The sequence below is a fragment of the Telmatherina bonti genome (assembly GCF_933228915.1).
Source record: "Telmatherina bonti genome assembly, chromosome: 10".
Taxonomy (NCBI): domain Eukaryota; kingdom Metazoa; phylum Chordata; class Actinopteri; order Atheriniformes; family Telmatherinidae; genus Telmatherina; species Telmatherina bonti.
The window spans coordinates 16,093,095-16,118,346 of NC_136628.1; the positions used below are offsets into that span (position 1 = coordinate 16,093,095).

The 25,252-nt window shown below is 37.7% G+C and overlaps 1 protein-coding gene across 2 annotated transcripts in view; it reads right to left on the reverse strand.

Annotated features, from left to right (window-relative positions):
• Window positions 1-25,252, reverse strand: part of gabrb2b (gamma-aminobutyric acid type A receptor subunit beta2b) — a gene marked incomplete at both ends in the record, with an annotated part of 62,683 nt that overhangs the window by 11,669 nt on the left and 25,762 nt on the right. For both annotated transcript variants that reach the window (XM_079248092.1, XM_079248093.1), the window contains 2 exons: window positions 8,206-8,288; window positions 23,456-23,676. In XM_079248092.1, coding sequence (XP_079104218.1) covers window positions 8,206-8,288; window positions 23,456-23,676 — 304 coding nt within the window. The remainder of the gene's footprint in view (window positions 1-8,205; window positions 8,289-23,455; window positions 23,677-25,252) is intronic.

The window sequence follows — 25,252 nt, forward strand, 5'->3', positions numbered from 1 at the left end:
TTTTTTCCTGAAACTTCGGATCCGTGAGTTCAGTACCTGCGCGCTTGTGTGTGTGTGTGTGTGTGTGTGTGTGTGTGTGTGTGTGTGTGTGGGCCCACGACCGACGGTTAAATTGGTTTGATGTGGTTTAACGTTGGTTTATATTTGTATGTGTAAGACTGTGGATACTGATGGTATTTATGCAGGTACACAGAAATAAGAAACCATTGAGTTAAAGACACTTTATTGTGCAGATTGTAGGCTTTAAACCAGCTCAAATATTTTGTTTATTTGCTTTATTTTATGGTTAAATTTTTATGTTTACCAGCTCGGCCTACTGTTCCTGTTGACAAAATTGGGTTCTTGTTCAATAAAGGCCAGGCAGTTTGTTCAGCTTTAAACCATCTCCGGGTCATATCTGTGCGAGAAACATTTTATTATAACCTTAGTTTACTTTTAAATTTGGAATAATCCACTTTCAGGTGCACCTTCTTGGTATCCACCTTTTATTTAAAACGAACCCAAGCACCTGCTACTCCCATAGGCAAGAGAGACTGAACGGGTGCTACAATAATATTCTGTACACAGGACAGATCAGAATGAGATTATCTTTACATTCATTTGCATCATTCTTTCCAAAGGATGTTCATGACAGATATTTCTTATACATGCTTAACATCTTCCAAGCGACCGTTGTCAGTTGGATGAATCCTGATTATTTTAATTAATGTAAAAAAAAAACCAAACAATGACATCCTGTTATGTTGCGAGACAGCTAGCATACATTTTCAAGAATAGTTTTTAGTTTGTCACCAGAACTGCAATCCAGGATGCAAAATGGAGGTCAAATTTACTATCGCTGGGGGTGCCTCACTGAGAAAATCTGTTTAAGTTCAGTTGCGCTTCTTTAAGTCAAGCAATGCAAATATCCATCGATCCATCCATCCATGTTCTACATTCCAGAAACTTAGAGGAAAAGGGTTGTTGAAAATCACTTTGGTCCCAGTTGCAACCAGATAAAAGCCATTGAACACCCAGGACAGATGATAATAAAAAGTGAGTAATAAGTATAGTAATAATTATTACTCACTTTTTATCACACAGGACAAACAAGTGACCTAAATAACAATTTTATGGGTAAAACTAAATGAGTCAACAAAGAAACCACAGAAAGAAGTCCTGTTTCTTTAAACCTAAATAAACCAATACCTACATTTTATGTACTGGTTACCTCGTCATCAAGTCAACACGGTATATGTCCAAAGTGTTTGCTCTGCGTCTGGCATTCTTTCAGTCAGTGTGTGTCAACATTAATACTAACCAACACTGTGTTTATCTTAGACAAATGGAAATGTTTTTGCATTTATTAGTATAATATCACAGCCATTGATCCGAATCCATTTTATCCATTCCACTTATCTCTACTCTTTCTAAACCACTAGGCCAGTCTTGGTAATTTTACGTCAAGTTGCTCTCATAATACAGTTAATATGTCACATGGTTTGACACAGATACACTGCCCTAATTCCTGCCCTTCGTGAAATGAACTGAAATGTGAATGTGAATGAAATGACAGAAAAGCAGAGAGAAAAAAATATCCAGCAAAAAAGATTTGTAGATTAGTCTTACTTTTGTCTCTGCAAGATAAGTCTGTTTTTAATGTAATAAGTTATTAAGGTGTGTGAAAACTTTGCACACACATTTTCTTTCCCTTCCACTTATCCAATTATCAACGCAGATCCTATTTTACCATGTCAATTTTTTACTATTAAATACAGACTTGTACTTACAATCAAATAGTAAAACTAAATCTTCTTTTGACTCAGTATTTCCTACTTTTAACATTTAATGTTCTCACAGATTATGACCTTTAACTGATGCTGCATCACATAGATGGATATAGTTAATCTTAATCTGTGGGTGCAACAATAAATTAAAAATTTTTTACAAAGGCTTCTTATGGAGTCCAGAGCATGGCAAACCAAAATAAAAGAAATTGTTCTTGATAACATCAGAGGAGATAGCAGTACAATACTAAAGCTATTTAACTGGGACTCTGGCATATCTCCCTGACCAAATCTGACTCCAGGCCTTTTTATCAAGCTTATGAAATAATGTCCCAGCTGATTTGCTTTAATGGGCAAAGAAGGATTCTGGCGGGAGATAAAACATTGGCTTTGATATTGCTCTGGGAAAAATATAATCAGGGTTAACAAAGGTTTTTTTTTTTTTCTTTTCTTTTTTTTCTATTTTTCATTGTTTGTATTTAATTATTTTTTCAATACAAAATAAAAAGTAGATAACTATAATAAAAAACTACAAAGGTTCATATTCTAAGTTGAAGTGACAAGCAATTATTTTTGTTTAGTAGTTTTCTTTTCCTTCAAATGAATGGTAAAAACACGTTATTTTACACGTTGCCAAAGAATACCTCAAAGTTAAAAGATACCATGACTTTACAATATAATGAGTATGGAATTTATTTAAAATATTTGCTTTCCCATATCAGCATGTTGGTTCAGAAAACACACCGGACATTGGGAAAGCAAAATTTTTTTCTATTATCATTCTAATTATTTTATTGACTTTTTCCAAATGTAAAAAAAAGAACATACATTTATTCCTTTCTCAAATTCCCTCTACCTTACTTAAAAGCTAAGACTGCTCTAATGTCTTAAATGAAATTTAATTGCAACAGAATACATTGTGTATCTGCTGCTATTCCTGGTGTTTCACTTTAAAGAAGGCGTTTAGACATTTGCAGTGCACAGCAAACAGCAGCTGAATGCATGCCTGGACAGAGACGGAACATCTGAAGATAAAATAAATATAAAAGCCATGCAAGCCCGAGTGTAGAAATCATTCACACCCTGGAGGATGTCTGCAGTTTCTAAAAATGGGCTGAGCTGAGATAGCAACAGAGTGGAGAGGTGATTCTGTCCATATGATGTGGATCGCTGGTGCAGAAAATATGACTATTACTTGGAAGAGATGCTGTAATGAAATGATAGTTTCAGTGTGAGTTCACAGCAACTATGTGAGATATTGATGGCAATGGCTCCTCCATCTCAGTTTATTCAGGAACAAACAAGTATTATTATTATTATTATTATTTTCTTTTATGTGATTTGACGCACATGGGAAGATATGTTGGTGACTGCATGTTTGAGTATTTTTTCATCCTTATTCCAAAATTTGCAAAGATGTTTTTTAGAGTTTCATATTCTAAAATAAAGCTAATCAAGTAAAAACAATGCATATATGTAATATTTAATGTTTAACAACTGTGTGAGATGAATCTCGCTATGATTTATTGAAAAGCTGACCAGCTGCTCTTCCTGTAACATGATCGTTACATCTTTTGCAAGAAGCAGCTTCCTGCAAAGGTAGGAATACTCACTGTACATTGTTAAGAGAAATACTGTAGGACTGACCCAGGACATCAGAGGTTTAACCCTTTTAAATATTGCAGGACGTGATATTTCCTTGCACTTAGATCTTCTTCTCTGGTCTGCTCTGCTTGCTGCAGTGCTACATAGTATGCATACATCATGTAGACAAGACTAATACAAGGTGACAAAGCTTGAATTTGTTAAGGTGGCAGCGGAGATGTGGACCCAAACGCAGAGATGAGGGGAACAGGGATGTAGATGCTAGTGGCTTTATTTTACAAAGGCACGCAACAAAGGACACTCAAGGGACTAACTACAACCAAAATGATCCAGCAACAAGGAATGAAAACTGAGGAGTATAAATACACAGAACAAAACGAGACAGGTGAAACAAATTAACTAAATGAACCCAGGTGAACTCAATAACGGGAAATCAATGAAGCTAAACAACAACCGAGGAACTAAACAGGAAAAACTACAAAATAAAACAGGAAGCCCAAAAACAAGGCACCGAAAAACCCAAATCATGACAGAATTTGTATGGTGCCACATCCAGGGCTTCCAGTACAAATTGCAGCTGAATGGGATATTGTGGTGGCAAAGTCACACTTACTTTTTGCTTATTTTACTCTTTTGAAACTTTGGCCAATGAAAATAAATGTTTTGCATACAAAGAATTCAACTCACACACACACATTGATGGGTGTGTGTGAGTTAATTATACTACAGTGTCTAATATTGGTATTTTATAATTGTAAACCTTTGATAATGTTACTTTGAAGGATGTTTCCAGAATTAATGTTTGTTAAATGTCTATGGACAGAAAAATCTTATTAATTATATGATGTTAAAAAAAACCCTGCAAAAACCATAACTGACTCAAAAATAGATGTAGAGTAAAATGCAGCAAATATTTGCCAATCTTTAAAATTTTTTTGAGACTGATTGAACTTAGTTCAATCAGTATGTGTGTTCCCAAAGATATTGTTTCTTCACATCGGTATCAAATCAGAATGTTGATGATTTAATTTGATATTTGATCACATTTATATTTCTTTTACTTACATTTGATTAATGAGACAATAGTTTGGGAGTCATTCTGTTTGGAGGGAGTGAGGCTAGGGTAGTTCCTGTCTGTCCTTCTGTGTGAATGAATGTGAAAGAGAACATGAGACTGTTTTTGAATTGTATTTATATGCTATGTTATCATTTTGTGTGTGTGAATGTTTGCTTTATTTTTAATCTTTATGACTTGGTTTTATCTTTTACAGCACTCTGTGTTGCCTCTGGCATAAAAAGCTCTTAAGAAATAAAGTTAGATCTAATTTGATTCAACATTATTATTATATATATATATATATATATATATATATATATATATATATACACAAAAAAAATTCAGTCTTTTAGTCTTTTTTATCTCAGCTCTGGGAGCAAAAGGCAATGTCAGTGGCTGCATACATACAGTTGCATCTACCAGAGGCTGTGATCCATATCTTTTAAGCTTGGTGGTGAAAAAGCCTGTTGAGTTTAAACAGAAGATTGTGTGCTCAGAGTACTGATAACTGTGTTATGAGGCATACTCATTTGTAAACAGTCAATGTCTCTCCCTGTCTTTTCTTCAAACGCTTACCGTTATACCCTGAGCTCGGCTCAAACAAGCAGTTTAAGCTCTCGCAGCAAAGCATGGAACATTTACAAGAAAAGACTGCACTATCCTACATGAAGCATTCCTAGGCCAGGTTTGATTTGGAGAAAACATGTCGTCAGTTGCAGTGCCAACTCTTTTAAAGTTTACTTTTAGATTGCAGACAAGCTGAAGAACTTCTCCTACTTCATCCAGAATGACAAATCCATTGTAACAAGCAGCACTCATAGGGCTGTGATTGAGAAGAGAATGGTGATTATGTTCCTCTGCTGGACATTTTGAATTCATTAAAAAATTCTGCGATGCTATGGAATCACCCAAGGATTCGAGCCAACTGAAGCCAACCTGGGCCACTCCTTCTTATAGTAACAGCTTCATTGTCATTGTTGGTAGTGTTTTTCTCTTAAGTTTTTCATTTCTTTGTCCTTTTTTTTTATTCAGCAGGCCGTCTGTTTTAATGGAAATTTGCTATAAATCTTGGTAGAAGCACCATGCATCGCTAATGCAAATGGGGAGCCCTGAGTACCCATCATGAACCAAGCAAAACACATTCTAGTCCATTAGCTCAGTATGGAGTAGAATAGCACTTGTGCATTACTGTAACCACACTAAATGAAATGGACGTAGCAAGCTGCTGCTGGACAAATGGCCTCCGTTTGAATGGCAAATCGTTTGGGAAATAGTCACTGTGCTGTGAATATCTTTAGCCTTACATAGAGAAAACTCAAATCTGGAATTGAAAGCATTTCTCTTTTGGTTTCGATATCACAAAAAAGACAAAATTTGTCACATTTTCCAATGCCTGAAGTATCAAATCCACTAATTTTCACTGCCTCATTTTCAGTATCATGATCTTGAAACAAAAACTCAACAACCTCCCTCATTTCTTTTATGCTCCAATTCCATTTGTGCAGCAGAACCAGCTGTAAGCCCTCCAGCTCAGATGCATAACTAAATGTAGCCCCTTTAACTCATTTCACATATCATACTCTGAATGCAAATGCATGCAGCATTGTCCAGCCAAGATCCAACTAAAGCTTGTTTAAACTAAACCATTTTGTTTTGTAGAGAAAGACTGACATTCCATAATGTACACTACAAGTCAAAAGTTTGGACACACTGTCCCATTAAATCCAGTGGGAAAGTGTGTTCAAACTTTTGACTGGTAGTGTGTGAACATAAGATATCAGGATCAGGATAGATCATTTGGAACTGAGTGGTCAGCTGATGTAATGAAATAGTGTTTGTTGCAGCTGTGGCTGTATTTATTCTTGAATAAGTGAAAATCTGTAAGAACTTGATGAACGTAAAACAAATGTTTAGTGACGCTTTCAAACTCATGGCTTTGATGGGTCTTTTTCTGCACACTTTGTCAATGTAATGTGCTTTTTGTCATGAAAAACTAAAGGTTAGTTCAGGGATCCTCAATCATGGTCCTTGAGCCCCGGTATCCTGCAGATTTGCCAAATGTCCATGCTGGAACACACCAGACTCTGTACATGTCTGCTAAATAAACATTGATTTGAATCAGGTGTGTTGCAACAGGGACACTTGGAAAGCCTGCAGTACACTGGTCCTCAGGGAGCAGGATTGAGGATCCATTGTTCTCATTGCAGACACACATCTAAATAAATGTTTGTTAAAGGGAAGAATCCTGGTTATTGTTCTGCTGGTCTCCATTTACAGGACCACAGTCCTGTAGACCGGTATCTGACCAAAGTCAATTTCATATCTATTTGTCTAGATAGTCACTGGGTGACTGGGGACTCGGTTGGTGTTTAAAACATTCAGCTGGTCCAAGGTACCTTTCACACTGCACGCATCAAGCCCCACATGATCTTATTATGTCAGAGACCTTCTACAGCTCTATTTTCCCAACAGGTTCCTGGGATCACATGATCAAGGTCTGCTGGTTGTCAAGCAAACACCAAAGATGACACAGCCTTTGCAGCAGTGGCTCTTTCCATCTGGAACTCCCTTCCTCTCAGCCTGAGATCTGTGGACTCAGTGATCAGTAAAAACACATCTTTGTAAACTTCCTTTTGTTTAAGTTTCATTTGTATTTATGTTCTCTGTATTGTCTTGTACTTCATTGTCAAGCACTTTGTGATCTATAAGTACATGTTTATATAAGTCAAATGAACTGAACCCTTTCAATAACATATTCTTTCCCCACCTCAGCCAAACACTGGAGCAAGAATCACTGAAGGAAACAAAAGACAAACCATAAAACTCTTTCATCTGTTTGCAGGTCAACTTCCTTTTCGGTCACAAAAGTTTAATACACTTCATGGATTTTGTATACTTTTGGATTTGGTAGAGATGCGTCTTTTTTTTTTTTTTTTTACCACCCACCCATCCTTCCTTATGTAATCTTTTCCTCATTCTGCATTAAATAGGTGTGCTGCTCTGTTGCTGCTGCCTCAGTCTGCCTGATCGTCTTTATGTCTTTATGTCATATGGATGTCGTTTAGTCTAATCTTGGACTGGTTGTACTGGAATTTATTTAATTGTGCCGGGACGCTGGCTCAATAACAAAAAAAAACAAAACAAAAAAAAAAAAGATTCTGATTCTACTTGAAGCAAATGTAAACCTACATTTTTCAGCAGACCAGAGTTTGCTTATTTGAGGCATCGCAGAGTTAGGTGACACATTTACAGCTCCCCAAATAAACCTGACTTTCCAAACATACTGTGAGAGCTGCTGTGAGTGTACACTAACACACTCTACACACATACACAACAAATAAAATCATAATGGTACACCAAATTTGAACTATTTGTAAGGTCAATAAATTTTGGGCCAGCTAAAAAACAAAAACACTTCTGTAGCATTTACTACAACAAACACAAGACGTTCTCTTCATAATAACAAGCCCGCAACCCAAATGTCCTCATAAAAAAAAAAAAAAAAAAAAGTATTGTATTACTTGAGGAAATACTTGAATATATACTCTATATAGACAATGTTGTTGTAGAAAAGTTTAAAATTTTCAACAAATCTTTGAAAAAAGAAAATCCTGCATTTTAGGGCAAACTCAGTTATGCGTCAGATGCCTGAACACTTATTTTCCATTGTCAGTCTGCAAGTATAAAAGATGACTGGGAAACAAGTGAGAAGCTATGTGTATCTTTTGAGCTTAATAAATAACTAACCAACAAACAATAAATAAATCAGTTACTCACAGCTTTCGATTTCAAGTGTGCAGTTTTGCTCATCCAGAGGGTATCTTCTCAGGTCCATCATACAAGCAGCTGTAGTAGTAATCCTAAAAGATAACGACAGTTAACTTACCATCCATTCAATGCTATGGATTATTATATATGAATGATACAATGATATGATATTGACATTAAAGGCAACAATATTTTTTTAATTTGAAGAAATGATACCGCGAGACAACTGTTTGACAAAAGTGTAACAAATACCGAATTACAGATATGTGGGCAACAATGGTTTACTGCAAGTACTGTCTTAACAGAGAGAAACTTGAGAACTGTCAGCTGGTACAAGCTTTGAGACAAGAGAGGTGCTGGTGGTCAAAACCTCTGTCTAAATCCATGAAATTCCTTTTCACCATCTGAAAAGCGCTACGTGTTTGAAATAGATGGGTGCCTCTTTTCTCCTGCCTGTAAAGTTTAAATCTCCTCACTTTTATCTGGTGAGAATAAACCTGTTTGATCATTGCAGTTGTTTATTTCTGACAGCAGAATGAGAGGAAAAAGAAGATTTTAGTCCCAGATAGAGCAGATACGTTTAGAGCGAGGCGCATTTTTAATAATGAAAATGGACTTCATGCATCTGGTCAATGGTTTGCTTCCACTGGTGGCAACAAAGGTCCGTTCGTTTTTGTTTTTATTTTTATTTTTCACTTATTGTTTGATAGTTTAGACACCAAGATGACCTGGTTAGGTTTAGGAATAACTCAAGGTTTGTCTAAAACTCTGGTGTTTCCTCACCATCCAGCAGATTCACAAGCTGAAAGCGACATTGTGCTGTTGTGACTGAGTAAGGTTAAATTCATATGGCAAGGTTTTATTCAGAACTTTAATTTTTAATATATTACCTAATAAATGTGGTAATGTGTTTTCATGGCCAAAAAATAATCAGGTGAGTTCATTGTTAATCTGAAAGATGGTCATATTGCTAAACTGTTGTGATGGAGCCGATGTTGGCTTGGACACCATCAACGATTGTAGGACCTAATCTGATCTCTCTGTTCCAGTTTTACTATTACTTGGAGATTCCTGTGGGTCCTCTGTGTGACTGCCACCTGAGATGCATGTCACTGCAGGGCTCAGACGCTGTGGAGGAGCAGTGACAGCAGCACATGAGATAACAGTGATCTTATTTGCACTTTCTAGACTGATTGTCAAATAATCAAGAAATAAGTTTAATGAAGAATTTTTGGCATCGGAAGTTATCTTACTGATTATGTAAATAACCATTTTCATTATCTTTATTTTTTTCTATTCTAATTTCCACCTGTAGGTATTAATGAAGTATTTTATTTTATGTTTATTTTGATGCCACAACTGATAAAAGAGTAAATTACAAATCCTTTATGTTAATCTGAATTTCTTGCATTAATTATATGTGATTGCTTAACAATTTTGATGTTTAACTAATCTTAATGACATGGATACTATGTCTCATGTTTAACTTCCTTCAGTTAAACATGATTAGAACTGAGAGATTTAGATGATATGCCATTTTCAGCATTATGTTAGTGTTAATGTAAAACACAAAATACCATTTGATCCTGACTAAAAATAGACATTAAAGGAAAGCGAAAAGTGCAAAAGTTTCTTTTTTTATTGTTTGGTAAAACAATTAAAACTTCAGGATGGCAAAGCGGGAGACAGGCAGTCAAATCCTGCAGTGGAGGAAGTGGGGAAATTAGCCATAACTTAAAACCACAGTTTTATCAAATCCACACTTTCAGCAGCGTCACAGGCTGAAATACAGCCAAACTTTCATTTGTGACTCCTGATGGTCAACAAATCAGGGTGACCTGACTTTACAAAGCACACTGAACAAAAAGATCAAATAAAATTGATTGTTATCTGTATTTCAGCAGAGCGAGCCTCAAGGGAGATTGCAGCCAGATACGAGAGCTGCAAGGCAAGTGAGACAGAGCAGAAGGCTTATTCTGCCACAGCACATCCATTTCTGTTGTAAAAATGTCATCATTTCAGTATTAAGTGATGTAAAATGACCATATTCTTTCCATTTTGGTAAAAAACCTTAAAACAGTGGTCTCTAACTCAAATCAAAAGTTCATTAACAAACTGGCGCAGAAGTTAACCTTTTCATTTGAGTTACATGTGTTGTACCAGGGACACACTAACATCAACAAGAAGGTGGACATCGAGGACTTGGTGAACAGTGCCTTGATAGAAAATAAATCCTAATTTGCATTCAGAACATTGTTATTGCAGCACAATTTTTGGTCTACATGAACAGTATTTGCTAAATGAGTCAGACTGGACGTTCCAACAGCCTTATTCAACCAAAATGTAACAGTATTTATGCAAATTATCCCATTTCAACAAATCTTCACATCCAAACAACCCTGCAGATTATTTGTTTCTACAATTACACAAGACCCCTAATCATGTCATCTAAACTAGACCTCCACCTATAGACCAATGCTATTTAGACTATATTATGCATTTTACAGGCATGTAATCAGCACCATTTTATTGGTTGTATGAGTAGGACAGCAACAAAACAATGTGTTATGATGGAACTTTTATCTCTCCATGTTTGTGCTCAGAAAGTACAGTTTTTAAGACTGAAAACAGATCTTATAGGCTTATGATTCGCCACTGTAATCTGCCTGTCTCATAACCAACAGGAAGGTGTTTATTCCACATATGTAATTGTCTTGATTACAATTTATGTACAGTTTTTGTTCAATATTGACAGTTCAAATATTTTTTTGTTTGTTTTTTTAAGAAAAATGGACTAGATAGGAAACATCAAGTTGGATGATTTTGCAGTTGAGGCAGATGGCTGCCCTCCCTGAACCGGGTTCTGCCGGAGGTTTTCTTCCTGTTAAAGGGGAGTTTTTTCCTTCCCACTGTCACCGCATGCATGCTCAGGATGGGGAATTGGATCGAAGTCATGACTTGATGCCATCAGTTGGTTTCTATTATAGGATATGTATGAATTGGCTCGAATTGATGTGTATGTTGATTTGTGTATGTAAAATGCCCTGTGACAACATTGTTGTAAAGTGGCACTATACAAATAAAGTTGAATATATAAATATTCTCAGCATTTTGAAACCAAAACACTCTGATCTTACTCTGTTGGAACAATGAAAAGTTCTATTTTACGTGATGGGTCTTAAACTTGTGGCGCCTGGGCATGATATGTTGTGGCACCCTACTTTACTTAAAAGTTTAGTGTCAGTGCAGTGCATGCATTTTTGTCTAATGCATGTTTTTGCTGCAGTGAATCCACTGCACATGGCACACATGGTGCACTTTGACCAATCAATCATAGTCATGCAGTCACATGACCACATTTACATAAACCATAGTGCGATAGCATCTCAAATATACTGTTCACATCTAGAAAACAGGGAATGAAACGAACATGAAAAATAGCAGAGGCAGTTGTCTGTGATGCTAAAACTGAAGAGGATGATCACCTGGCACTTTGTATGAAACAGGTTTGGAGAATAAAGCAGTTTTTGGTGTCTTAGCTGTGTGTCAAGAAGCTCTACTAGGTTCCACTAGTCTCTACTAATCTCTACTTGGTAGCAATAACTGGGCAAGAGAAGCCCTTGTTCTGAAAAAAGAACATTTATGTTCAGAAGCCCATTTATATTGAAGTATTAAAAAAAATAAGATTCTATTAGTTTAACTTTTTATTTTTAATACTCAAAAACCTTTTAAATGTGTATTACTTAATGCAGTCCAGCCTCACACGGATTCTGCCACCAGTGGTCCAAGGTAAGTTGGGTTTAGGACCTCTTTCTTACACCAAACCACCATTTCTTCCCCAATCTAACAGAGTAGATGCTAGCTTTGGGTCTAACCTAATTAACCTCTTATAGCTAAATTGAACCAGTGTTTCACCTGTGACTGACTCCATCAAATCATCACATTTCAAAAACCAAATGCAGGCTTGCTTGCACAATGCCGGGTGATTTTTTTTTTTTTTTTACCACAATGTAATTTTAACACAATTCTACGTAAATCCCATTTCGAATTATGATCATGTAGTCTAGAAATGCAACAGCAAAACAACAAATAAATATTCTGTATGATAACTGCACTTTTATGTTCCATAAGAGTTGGTAAGGACTGTTTCACATGGCCTGCTATATTTTGTATGTGCTGCACATTATATGTTAGCATTAGAAATGTTTTGCCTTCCAGACACTGATCAAAACAAAAAGAGAGGGATGGATAATAAAGGGTAACAGCCAGCCGTGAATCAGACAATAAAGTACGCCATTTGTCAGACTTTGTGTATTGATCATAAGAATGAGGCTGTGAGTAATAGGCTGTCATTCCCTCTTTGTCGTCATGAGTGAAAACTTGACTCCCACTGAGGGAATTGCCACAGAGCAGCACAACAAGGTGGGTAAGCAGCTTGGCACACCTGACAACACAGATAAATTTGTGCCAGAGGAGAATCTCATCTTGAATCCAATCCTCTGTTACAGCAAAGATAATCACCTTCATGTGACTCTGGACCACTTTCTACTCCTCTGTTCCATTTTATTTGCATATTAAGGTCAGCAATGTTTGCTATTTTAATCGTTGGTGATTATGTGTGTAACTTATTCAGCACTTACAAGGGTTGATAGGGCTTAACAGGTTAAAAACTATCCAAAAAATGTTACTTTTAAAGGTCTCTTGCAGTTTGTGGGAAGAATCTCATGATCCCATTGTGTTGAACCAGACTCACTGCTTGTAATGTGTGGTAATTCTGCAGTCAAACAAAATCAACCAAAAGGAGATTAAAAAAAAAAAGGATGTAAATAATTTCCTAATATATTAACTAAAATGACCAATTTCCCCCAAATATCTGCATTTTGAGTTTTCTCAGTTGCATCTTATATTTTTCTAAAAATATGTTGAACAAAATGACATACTTAGAGCGAGTAGCGAAGTAAGTGATGGACATTTAAACGTGTCGTGGTCCATGCATTCTGTTCAGGGTTTTATTAGATTTTGTTCAGTTCCCTACTTTCTGGTCTTGTTTACTGTTTTATGTGGGAAAGAAATCCCTTTCTGCATTCTGATCTCTTCCTCTTCATCACATCTGCTCTCTTTTGGTGATTGCCTTGCCTGCTGCTCATTCTGTAATCAGCTCACTATGTATACAGACTCCTGGTTTTCAGTTTACTCTTGCTGGATCATTTTCATGTCATTTTGTGTTCTTATTGTCTTGAAATGCTTTCAGTAGATTATCAGCTGTTTTTGCATAGGATAAACTCCAGAGTTTGTCACCTTTCTTTACTATCCTGCATATCCCCATTTCTTGTCTGCTTTGCCTTGCCTCATGACCACATGGTATGTTCACATGAAGCTATGAAGTGGGTCGTAATATGAAAATTCATCTAATTTTGGTTTAGCCTATATGTGAGTGACTCACATAAAGGTGAGAAGGATTCAGCTTTTTTTTTTTTTTTTTTTTTAAGTTTTGCACTTTTTGCTTCCCCGTCTGTAACCTGGAATCTCGTCACCCACTTGCACTTCATCTATCTTAGTAATCACCAACTTGTGTGAGTTTTTTAGCCATCGTCCTTCAGATTTTGGGGGTTTCCATGGTACAACACAATTGATTCAGCTCAAATCATTCCTCAAAAATTTGTCGGGTGTGTTGCAGCAGGCAAGGATCTAAAACATAGGACACTGGCTGAAGGGGTCCGGAGTTCCCTGGTGTGTCTGTTTTTTTTCCCCTGCTATGTTTAAATCATAGACCGTATATGAAAGATGGACGGAGCCTCCAGCGGTTAAAAGTGAAGTCTATGCAGAAGTGCATAAAACAGCAGTTGCCTCTTCATCCACTAGGGGCTGGCTGCAAAACAGAGGTTGTGTCTCAATGAGCGCACTAACACTACTTCGCGCACTATGTTTCAGTGCATAGTGCGTTTACACTGACTTTTGTGCTAAAAACTGACAGTACCCGGATGCTGCCCTAAACCCGCCCATAAATGCAGTGTGGAACGATGGACACTTCGCGCACTAAATCGCATTTTGCTGACGTAGCGGAACAGGATGGACTTTTCATCAGTTTACCAGGTAAATAATGGCGGAGTTTAACGCCGGTCCAGGCGGGGATTCATTTGTATAAATGTATATAAATGTAAAGTATTAAATTATTCCGTTATGATTGTGATGTATACTGCAACCTGCTAATATATCCCTGACGACAGTTTGGGATCTGACCATTTGTCAGACTCGGTAGTTAGCACCGTAGGTTAGCACACTGTCAGCAGTTTTTATCCGCTGTAGTGGACGTATACAGGTTATATGTGTTATAAATTATGAATGTTATAGGTTCTGTATGTTCGTTGATCCTTGTTGAACGTCCAGATGAAGCATTGTAGTGTTTATACCGTAAACTATTAATACCGATATAGCGCCACTTTTTAGAGAGCGGTCCGTTACTATGGTTACCATTGATGCCATAAATCTGCATCGTATCGTCAGATCTGAACTGCTGAGACTGAACGAGAAAATATAGATATAAAATAAACATAGAAGTGAATTTAGTTGGTTTGATTATTAGAGTGCAAAGTGTGAGGTGTGTAACTTTCTTCTGCATGGCTCCACCTCGTCTGTCCCTGATTGAAAATCGATCGATTGTGTGTGTGTGTGTGTTAGTTTAGTTTACGTTGTAGTTGGTGTCATGTAATATTTACTGAATGTTTTGTGTGTTTTGTGTATGGTAATAAATTAATCATTACAAATATTTAATTATATTTGAAAAATGTAAAGAGAAGTTTATTGTACATTTTCATTATATAGAGACACAATTTGTTTCCCTTTCGCCAATTGATTTATTGTTTAGATATAAATGCAATCATGATCTGGGGAGTAACACATCATTGCCATCCTCTGCTTCTCATCAGTCTCACAGACGGTTCCTGGAGATGCTGCTGCTGGTTCTCCTTCTGGTTGTTTCCCAGCTGCCCACCTGACATCTTCATCGTCATCTGGCTCCTGTAGATCACCGCTGCTCATGCAGATGTTGTGGAGGACGGTGGACGTATTTCACCTCCTTCCAGAGCCTTTAGGAAGACGGACCTCCACCTGGTCTCTAGGATCCTGAAAGACCTCTCCACACACACCTGGCTTCTGACAGGCAGCAGTTGAAGCGAGCTTGCAGGTGGATTCAGACAGGCTGCCTGAGGAGCATCATGAGGAAGATGGACTGCTACAAGCAGGGGAGATTCAATAAAGTATTCAATAAAATGTTTCTATAACAACTTTGCTGCATTCCTGTGTCTGAGCATTTTCTTTACAGCATTGCATTCCCTACATTATCATTTATAATCTGTTTCCTGTTGCCAAATGTGCACAGCATCAGAGTAAACACCAGTTAAAACAGATGTTTCATGTAAAGGACATTTTTATACTGACAATATCTTTGCATATTTAAAAGCTGTTTTATTAGTGTTTTGATTTGCACTTTATTATACTAATAAGCCTGTGGGAGACATGCAAAGACACATGACAGTCTGATGTTGCTTTGTACAGTTAACAACTGAGAGATCACTCTAGTGTAGGCCATAATATATGGTGATATGATACATAAAGTTAAGTTTGCTGGATTTGTTCATTTATTTATTACAAATTCCTAAAAAGAATTTAGTGGGACGAACTGTCCCTGAAATGATAAGCCAACAATGAAGCGAGGCTAGCAACAGGTACGCACTCTGGGTACGTATACAGGCGGGTCATACATGTTACAAGTAAATAAATATACCTACCAACTCATGTTCAGCCAATCAGAAGAGGATCCTTCGTCACCTTTAATGCGATGTAGTTTCATGAGAGAAGCAAATCCATTCTCGTAATTTAGTGCTTTGTTTTACTTTTGGCGGCAGAAGAGTTGTGGTCAAATGCGAGTTTGTCACTACCGGTTAGTGCACAACGTCCAGTGTTCCATTTGGGACAGCACTAACCCATCATAGTGCGCACTACAGAGAAAAGTGTATAGTGCACACTATGCACTGCATTTCAGTACACTAACGAATTGAGACACAGAGAGAGTGAATCCCCATAGACTCCAATGTTAAAAAGACCAACTTCACAGCAGAAATAACCTGGTTCAAAAATCCATTTTCGGCTTAATAGGTCAGGTTTACCTTCATGACAACTGTGGGGGGTGTGAATTTTTTTCTAACATACCTTCTAACTCAATTCTGCATATTTAGGGGCGTATCCTTTTGATTGACAGGTACCCGATCTCCAGTTTCAAGTAAGAAGAATGTAGAACAACTGTGGATTTTAGCCGGTTAACAACGTGACTTAGCTTTATCCCGCTTACCTCCGTTAGCTGGTTATCTCCTGTTATCTCCAGGTTAGTTCGGTTAGCTCTTAGCTACAGGCAGCTCGGAGTTCGCTCAATGTAAATTATCCACCATGACACTCACAACCCCCCTCTCAGGTCCACCTCTTTGCCCATGTTCCGGGCCAGATGACACACATGCCCTTGCCAAGATGATGATGGTAGAATGGTAGGAACCATCCACTGAGCTTCAATTCAGCCTTTCAGAAATCTATGGGTAACGTCGCGGAGGCTGAACATCTTTTTATATATAGTCTATGGTTAGAATTTGTGGCATCACCTTGCTTTGCAGTAAATACCAGCAATTTTAGTCAGCCTACAGGTTGACATTTGTAAAAAGTTTACTTTAAATCAGAACATGGTCTTTATTATTTGGTCATTTTGTCTGATATTACTTTAAAAAAAAAAAAAAAAAAAAGGTTTGTTTACACCCCAAGGAGCTTGGTCAGGTTCAGTCAAAAAGAAAACAAAAGAAATAAAAAAAAAAAAAAAAAAAATGCCTCGAGTTAAAATGAATCTTTCAAACACCAAAAAATATGTTGCCATTTTAATTTCCTTATTATTGTTTTCACGTAAAAATAATACAGGTCAGCATACCATCATCATTCATTTCAATTTAGGTCTGCTGTTCTTCTTATAAATCCATACAATTGAAAGATAAAAAAAAAGAAAAAAAAATGTAATTTGTCCTGACCAACATCTAATTAGTTTTATTTATTTATTTATTTTTCCTTTTTTTAATTCACTCTTGGCATTTACCGCACTAAGGCATTTTAAAAGACAACACATGAAAGAACATTGTGGTGCAGATGATGTTTAGTTTGAGAGAGAAATGGCTATCATAATGCACCCTTTATTACCAGTGAAGAAGTTCAAAGAGAAGAGCTCCAGAATTAACATGCTGTATCATATTACACACCTCAGGGATTTCCGACCCCCTCAGAGTGTGACGGGAAGGTTGCTTGAGCCTAAGAGGTTTAGATGGATTCTCCTTTTCTTTCTGTCTTGTCACTGTCTTTGTCAGCATTTTATTTTTCTCTGATGGATTTGCTCCTGGTGATCGGGCTCTGTGGCTTCAAAGTGTTTAACCAAGGAGCAAATTGCTGGTTACTTCCTGGCAACTTTCTGATTTCTGTGTCACGATTGAGTTGGTGATGTCGAACCAGAAGGGCTTCTGCCTCTTGCTGGCTTTGATGAGAAAGACTGTGGGGAAAGGGAAAGGTTCTGCATGTTTATGTGGAGTAATGTGCATGTCTGTTTTGTTGCTGTCACTTTGTGAGTGTGTGTCAAATTGCCTGATTGAGTTAGCAGCTGTCTGGCTTTTCCTTTATCCTCCTTCCCACTTGTCCCATCCATTAAATGATGCACAGCCACATCTTTCACTCAGTCTTAGTAGCCTCCTTGGTTGCTGGGCTACAGCCGAAAACACCGCCAACTGCAACAGCAGAGCCCCATATGTTTCATCACCTGCACTGACCCTTCATATTTACTAGCCTGTGCTCCACAGATTCTGTTCCTGGATGGATGAAACTTGTGAAGTCAAATCAAGGCCAAGTAACCTTAAGGGTGTCCAACAGTCAGCAGGATTCAGGCAGCATAAATATGTTGAGTGTTTAAGACTAACAATGTAACTAAATGCGGTATTTTAATTAGAGTCACTAGAAATGAATAAAATGATACTTTGGTTCAAAGAAGATATGTGAATTCCTTCATCAAGACTCTAGACATGTTACAGATATGTTGACATGAAGAATAATTGTATATACATTTAATTCAAAGCAATTTTCTTGTAAAAAAAAACATTAATAAAGTTTCTTCAGATCATAATCGCTGCATTTTGCTGATGTAAGTGGAGGTGGGAGACTGACGTTACCCGGAGTTATTGCAGGCAGCTTCCGTGAAAGCTGATAAAAGCCTGATCTTTTACATGCAAATAAAAAGAAACCTGTCAAGCAGTCAGTACTGGTGATTGAGCTTCCACTAAGAGAGGAAGGCCAGTGAATAGGCAGTAATTGACAACTCAAGGAGGTCTAGCTTTCAAGTTAGGTGCTTTGCTCTGTCAGTGTTTACATATGAGGCGTCTCATGACAGTTCAAAATCGGTTTATGTTCCCTTCAGTTTATGAGGAGCAAAATAAATCAAAAGCTGACATTTTGGTGTCAAAAAAAAGGGAAAAATAGAAAAATAAGCATTCACTTCCAGACAGAATAATGTCCTTTGATTGGTCAGGAAGACGGACGAGGCAGCCAGTGCTTTTCCTGAAACCTGTGAAGCCTGGAGGTAACTATTAAAACAAACCTATCATAGTCACTTTTTAACAAGGAAAAAAATATTGTATGTTTAAGTGTAATAGAACATAACAGCGGGTACTGCCATTTAGCTAGCACATTTTGAATTAATAACTTCTCATGCCACAAGGTCTGTTTTTGCCAATGATGTTAACTCATATAAGGCTTACACAAGCCCTACTTCTCAATCGTATCCTACATAACAAAATTCTAATTCTATGAAACAGGATCCTGGTCTTAGTTTGAAAGGCAGACACCTTTTACTCTAAAGTTTAAACTAAAACTTTAGTTTTGACCGATCTTGCACAGCTGGCTTGTGCTGGGTCATGTGATTCCCAACCATCCTTCAGATATGCTGCTGTGCACCTGTGTTGCTGGAGAACCTCCCATGATGCACTGACCATCTCTCTCTTTCTTCGTCCTTGAGTGTGCAAAGTGCTTTTGAGGTAAAAGAAGGTTAGTTATGCTTGACAGTGTGTTTACTTTTATCTAGTGCCATTAAATGAGTGCAGAGTGGCATCTTAGTGACATTGTGACCTCTATAAGAACCCATTTTACCTCCTTTCTTCCAGCTATCACATTAACTCGATAGAATTAGCACATTATAAACATTGTATGGATTGAAGATAGCTATCGATATTAATGTTCATTTTCATAAAAATGTCATTTTATATCATTTGCATAATCTCTACCTCTCTCTTATCTCTCACATGTTACTGCTTCCATGAATGGTGTCATGACTTGCTTCCACAATGGCATGACTGTCAACACAAAAACCATTGAAGTCTCATGTTGTCTAACATGATAACAAAATATATGAAAAAAATCTGAGTAATTGGAAGTCAGTTTTCAGAGGATGGTAATGCACTGGATCTTTGTGTGCTGTGTGTATTTTGAGAACTCTCTGATCCGATGACCCAATTTAGGATTTGTAAAAAAATGTAGTCATCCTACTTAGATGCTATTGAGTGTCATGAGTGATGGATTTCTTCTCCCAGTTTGAGTCTAATCCTACTTCATCCAAAAGCAATATTTGCAATGTTTATCTGTCCTAAGTTCTGCGCTGCACGCAAAATATTCAAAACTCTACTCGAAGTAATTATAGGTCATTTTTTTGCATATTAAATTCAGTGGATTGGTCGATAATGTGGGTTATCTGTTTTGACGTAAATGACCTGACACAAGGATTACTTGTGCTCTTCTAGTTCTATTTCAGAGATTTCACCCTCACAGTCTGCTGCTTCTGGCTGTCTTCTGTTTGCTTTTGTCCACATTTTTTTTTTTTAATGATCAATACAGAAGACACTGCAGCTCTGAAATGACAGCAACACATTTTACGACCATGATTATACAGAACTCATGTTTTGTGAGAAGCGGAACGTACAAATATGTGAAACGTGAATTAGTTTTTAAATTGATTTTATATTTTTAATCAATCTCTTTAGTTAAAATCACCACAGTCTATATTAATATGGGGAACTATATCATAATTTTTCATTTCCCAAATGGAAACATTTACTGATGTTATTTTGTTTTTAAAAATGCTGGCATTAAAAAAAAAAAGGAGGTGTAAAAAGTTTCACATTGTCAGGCTTGTTTCAAAGCTGCATTAACATGATTATGTCGGCTGGAAGGCTTTTCCACCATTGGGAGGGCATACAGGCCAGATCAGTGATCAATGTGCTGACTCAGTGGATGTCTCTCTTCTGTCTTAGAATGAAAAGTCTCAGTTTTCCAATAACATTTTATAGGATGCCATATTTTTTGTTGCTTTGTTTCTCTTTGATTTTGTTAACATTGTACAAAAGCTTTCAGGAAAATCAACATTTTGATCTATAGCTTTGTCTGCTTCACTTAAGTGAACTTTGTAATTAGAGTTGTGACTTAAATAATTTTTTATAAACTTACACGCCATAAAGGGTTTGGATTTAAAAGAACAGATAATTACTGAATTAATCAGGATTAAAAATGAAATGAAAGAAAAAAAAAAGAAAAATGAAAGAACTAAAGGATTCTGATTCACTTTGCTTTCGCAAAGGCTCCACTTGACCTGAAATTCCCCTGACTTTTCCCCCTCATGCTGTTTGTCTCTTGTTCTAATTCCAGCGTTCTGCTGCCGAGGCAATTCTCTGTCATGGTGGCCGTCTACATATTGCTATTCCAAATAGAAGTTTTTTAATTAAGTCCAGACATCAGAGACCTATTTGCAAATTGAACTGGGAAGCCAATGGTGAGGTGTTCAAAGTGCAGCGTCATCATCATACCTTTGAGAGGCCAAAACAAAGGGAATTGGTTGAGCAGTTGATACAGTTGCACGAAATTGTTGCATGGTGTGTAAACAAAACAAAAAACTTAGTTGTCTAATTTTAATTTATTAAATATCCAGAAAATTGTGTTTGGATAAACTTTTTGCAAACCACAACACAACGGTACGGTGGCCGGGAAGTGCAAAACAAAATTACATCCAGTGAAACACTTTTACATTTTCGCGATACAATTTTACATCTTGTGAAACACTTTTATCAATCAAATCAATCAATCAAAGATAGTTTATTTATCCTCGAGGGGAAATTCAAGGTTCAAGTCAGCTCGTCTAAGGTTAGACATACAGACATTTACTTTTGACAAATTTACAGGACGGACTGATACTTATATTTATATTTTTACGATACAAGTTTACAAGTTTACCAAAACTCTTACAAAGTTTTGTCCCGGAAATGATATCGTGGTGAGGTGGGACAAGACCATGTAAACAGGAAACAATCTGGTAGCAGAGTCCAAGCAGAGATGTTCTGCCCGTTTTGTGGAGTTTACTTTCAAGCGATTGGAGTCACGGCTTGGGTTTTTTCACTGATGTGAAGGGAGAAGAGGTTATTTTAATGGACTGTCTTGTCAAGTATTTCACCGAATGCCACACATACAGTGTGATTGTTGACATGATGGAAAGGCTGCACAGTCCGCTTGTCTTTGCGGATCGTGAAACTTAAATGAAATGATGCCAGATTCTATCGCTGAAAAAATTATTCATCTTCATTCGAGATAAAAAAACGCAATCAGATTTGAACTTCGCGGACCAGGACAACTGTTTGGCTACAGGACAATGACTCAGGTGCTTAAGCAGAGATATAAACTTTGCGTGAGGAGTGATGAGGTCATGACTCTTCTGCGGGAGCTTAACCATCGAGGTTGTGAGAGGAGGGTTAGAAGAAGATTTGTTAGACGAACATATCACTCTTTGGGACCGAACTACATGTGGCATGTGGACGGCTATGATAAGCTGAAGCCGTTTGGTCTTGCCATTTCAGGCTGCATTGATGGTTTTTCCCGGAAAGTGCTATGGCTCCACTGTGGGTCCTCACATATCAACCCAGCTCACAATATCATCGCTCACAATTTCCAGGAATGTGTGCAAAAACTCTGCGTTGTTCCAACGAGACGATGAGCGTATGCACCTCGATTGCCCGGTCCAGCTGTCTCCTCATCAATTTTATTCAGGACATGGAGGGAGCGCCCACAAAACTCACAGAAAGGAGTCGTTCTCTTCAGAGAACTGCGACAGAACGGACAATACATGCCTATTAGATTCCTGCAGATTACTGTCAATTGAGGAGTTTCCTGTTGGCACTCTAAATGTAGCTCCAACGATAGCACTTCCGGGGCATAACTTTGTAAAAGTGTTTCGGTAAACTTGTAGAGTGTTTGGCATAGATGTACATGTGTATCGCAAAAATGTAAAAGTGTTTCACTGGATGTAATTTTGTTTTGCACTTCCCGGCCACCGTACAACGGTCTAAAGAATCTATAAAAAAAAAAACTGTAATAGAAAATCAACCATTATGCTATAAAAATGACTTCTCATGCATTACCTATTCCTTGTGGAGGAGTATCAGTACAGTGAACACATAATTCACTCGTCTGACCAGAATATGAAATCAAATTAAGTCCATCTCTTTGGAAGAAAAATGGCAGGAAGTTTTGACTGTGGTCGTACTGCAGAGTAAGAATCAAACCAGCATCTTAAGTGCCTGAAATGATTTTTACACGAAGGTTTTAAAGAGTTTAATGTGCTGCAGCTGAGCAGCTAATTAGCCTGCAAACTGATGTCCACGGAGACCGTCTCTGGTGGAAGCTGAGACAAATGGAGAAGTAAATCAGTTTTATTTGAAATTCAAGGTTTTCTACCTGCGCCGACTCTGTGTGAGTGTGAGGTGGTCAGGCAATTAATGCAATGAGTTGAATTCAGTGTGCATGAGATTCACTTGGTGATGTGCACGTGTCCTGTAAATGAGCACATAAGTAGGTCAAAAACAAAACACTTTGCACTCAGGGGTAATGTTGCACTTCACATCAGTAATTTTCTTCATCTGGCTCTAATGAGCTAATTACTGAGGAGCAATTCAGCAATTGTTGACTCATTGCTCAATAAAAGCTACTTTTTTTTTTTTTGCTCTCAGGTTGTTTGTGTGATCCTCAAAAATAAAAGGTTTGCTTCAAAAGTACCAAATGGATTCATGATTATCTGGTACTATAAACCCGTGCTGTGTTCAGGCCCTTAGCCATGCTATGTAGCCAAAAATGTTATTTTAAGAGTCTAAAATCTCACCTTAGACCATATAACACAGTTCCATCAGGGTGCAGTCGGATCATTCTGTTTTTCACCGTGACACCGTGGACAAAGGATTTCTTGTCATTGAGGAAGTAGGTGTCTGGGACCCAGAGCTGGTCAGCCACCCGGTTATCTAGGGTCAAGTTGAGTGGGATCTCTGAGTAGGACAGCCGCTTGTCTCGCCAGGCCTGCTGGAAATACATTGTCAAAGTGTAGTCCTGTAAGAGTACAGAGTAGGACAACAGAGGACAGAAAATGACAGAGTTGGAGGAGGGAGCGGAGGGGTTGGGGGGGTAGGACACATACAATAAAAGAGATGAGAGAAAAGAGAAAAGAGGTGGTTACTCCACAAAGCAAGAATTTTACACAGCTGCTCTGTAATACTTTGCCACTGCAACATCTCTGAGTAGATGAGACTGGGCTTCAATATTAGATGAAGTTCACTTTAAAGCAAATGGAAGAGTAGCGATGCAGGCTGAAAAAGGAGCATGGTACAAAGCAGCTGGGAATTCTTTCTGTTTATACCAGCGTGAGATGCAGACACATTGTGGTATGAAAGATTGGGTACATTTCTGAGCATAGAGACAGATGGGTTTGGTGTGTATTCGTTAGTTTTGGTCTGATAATTCATGTTAAAGGGGTTACAGCAAGCATGTGGCCTCTTTGGAGGGTTTATCATGTGTCCATGGGTTCACATGACATGTACAAATATGCACACGGAGAAAGAAGCAGGGGAAAGAGACCAAAAGACCACATGTTCCAGACAAATGAAAATAACCTCCAAGCAACCTTTGAAATCACTTTTACAGAACATCTCTTTTACGCTCTATTTGCTTTGACAGTTGCTGTCTTTCTGAGATTAAGGATTGTTTATGGAATGGACTTAGTATGTTGCACATATTTACCCATTTGCCTCTTTATTTTTCCCAGAACTAGGATGGTAGACTGTCATCTCTCATTACATCAAGCAGCACATATAGCCTTTGAGGGACTTTAGGTAGTATTATGTCAGCTTTACATAGCGGAGTAAACATCAAAGTATGTTGGACATATTATTCATGTTTTTGTTTGTTTTTTTTTTTTTATTTGGCATCAGCATAAAAAATCTTTTTTTTTTTTTTTTTCATTTTGTTATAGTCATGGAGCTTCTCAAGCAAGCCTACATGTTTTAATACTTTTACTTAGTTCAGTTAAGGCTCACAGGGAACCTGGAGCCTATCCCAGCCATCATCATGTAAGATGCAGGGTACATCATGGACATGTTGCCAGTTTGTCACAGAGGAACAATTATTCCTGCTCACATTCATTTCTAGGGGAGAAACACAAGTGATCGGGCTGCATGGTGGCATAGTGGTTAGCACTGTGGCCTCACATCAAGCCGGTTACTGGTTCAATTCTCCGCTGGGGCGAGGTTTGGACAGTTGCCTTTCTGTGTGGAGTTTGCATGTTCTCCCCATGTATGTGTGGGTTCTCTCCAGGTACTCTGGCTTCCTCCCACCCTCCAAAGACACGCATGTTAGGCTAATTGGTTACTCTGAATTGCCCATGTGTGCATGAGTGGTTGTTTGTCTCTGTGTAGCCCTGTGATGGACTGGTGAGCTGTCTGGGGTGTACCCTGCCATTTGCCAAAAGACTGCTGGGATAGGCTCCTGCGACTAAGCAGTTAGGATGATGAATCACAATTAATCAATTAACCTAATACACAATCCATTAAGTATTGTTCCTGTTTTATTTTGCGGTTTGAGAAATAATGTTGTCAGTCAACCAGTTCTGGAAATGCTTGCTGTGCAGTTA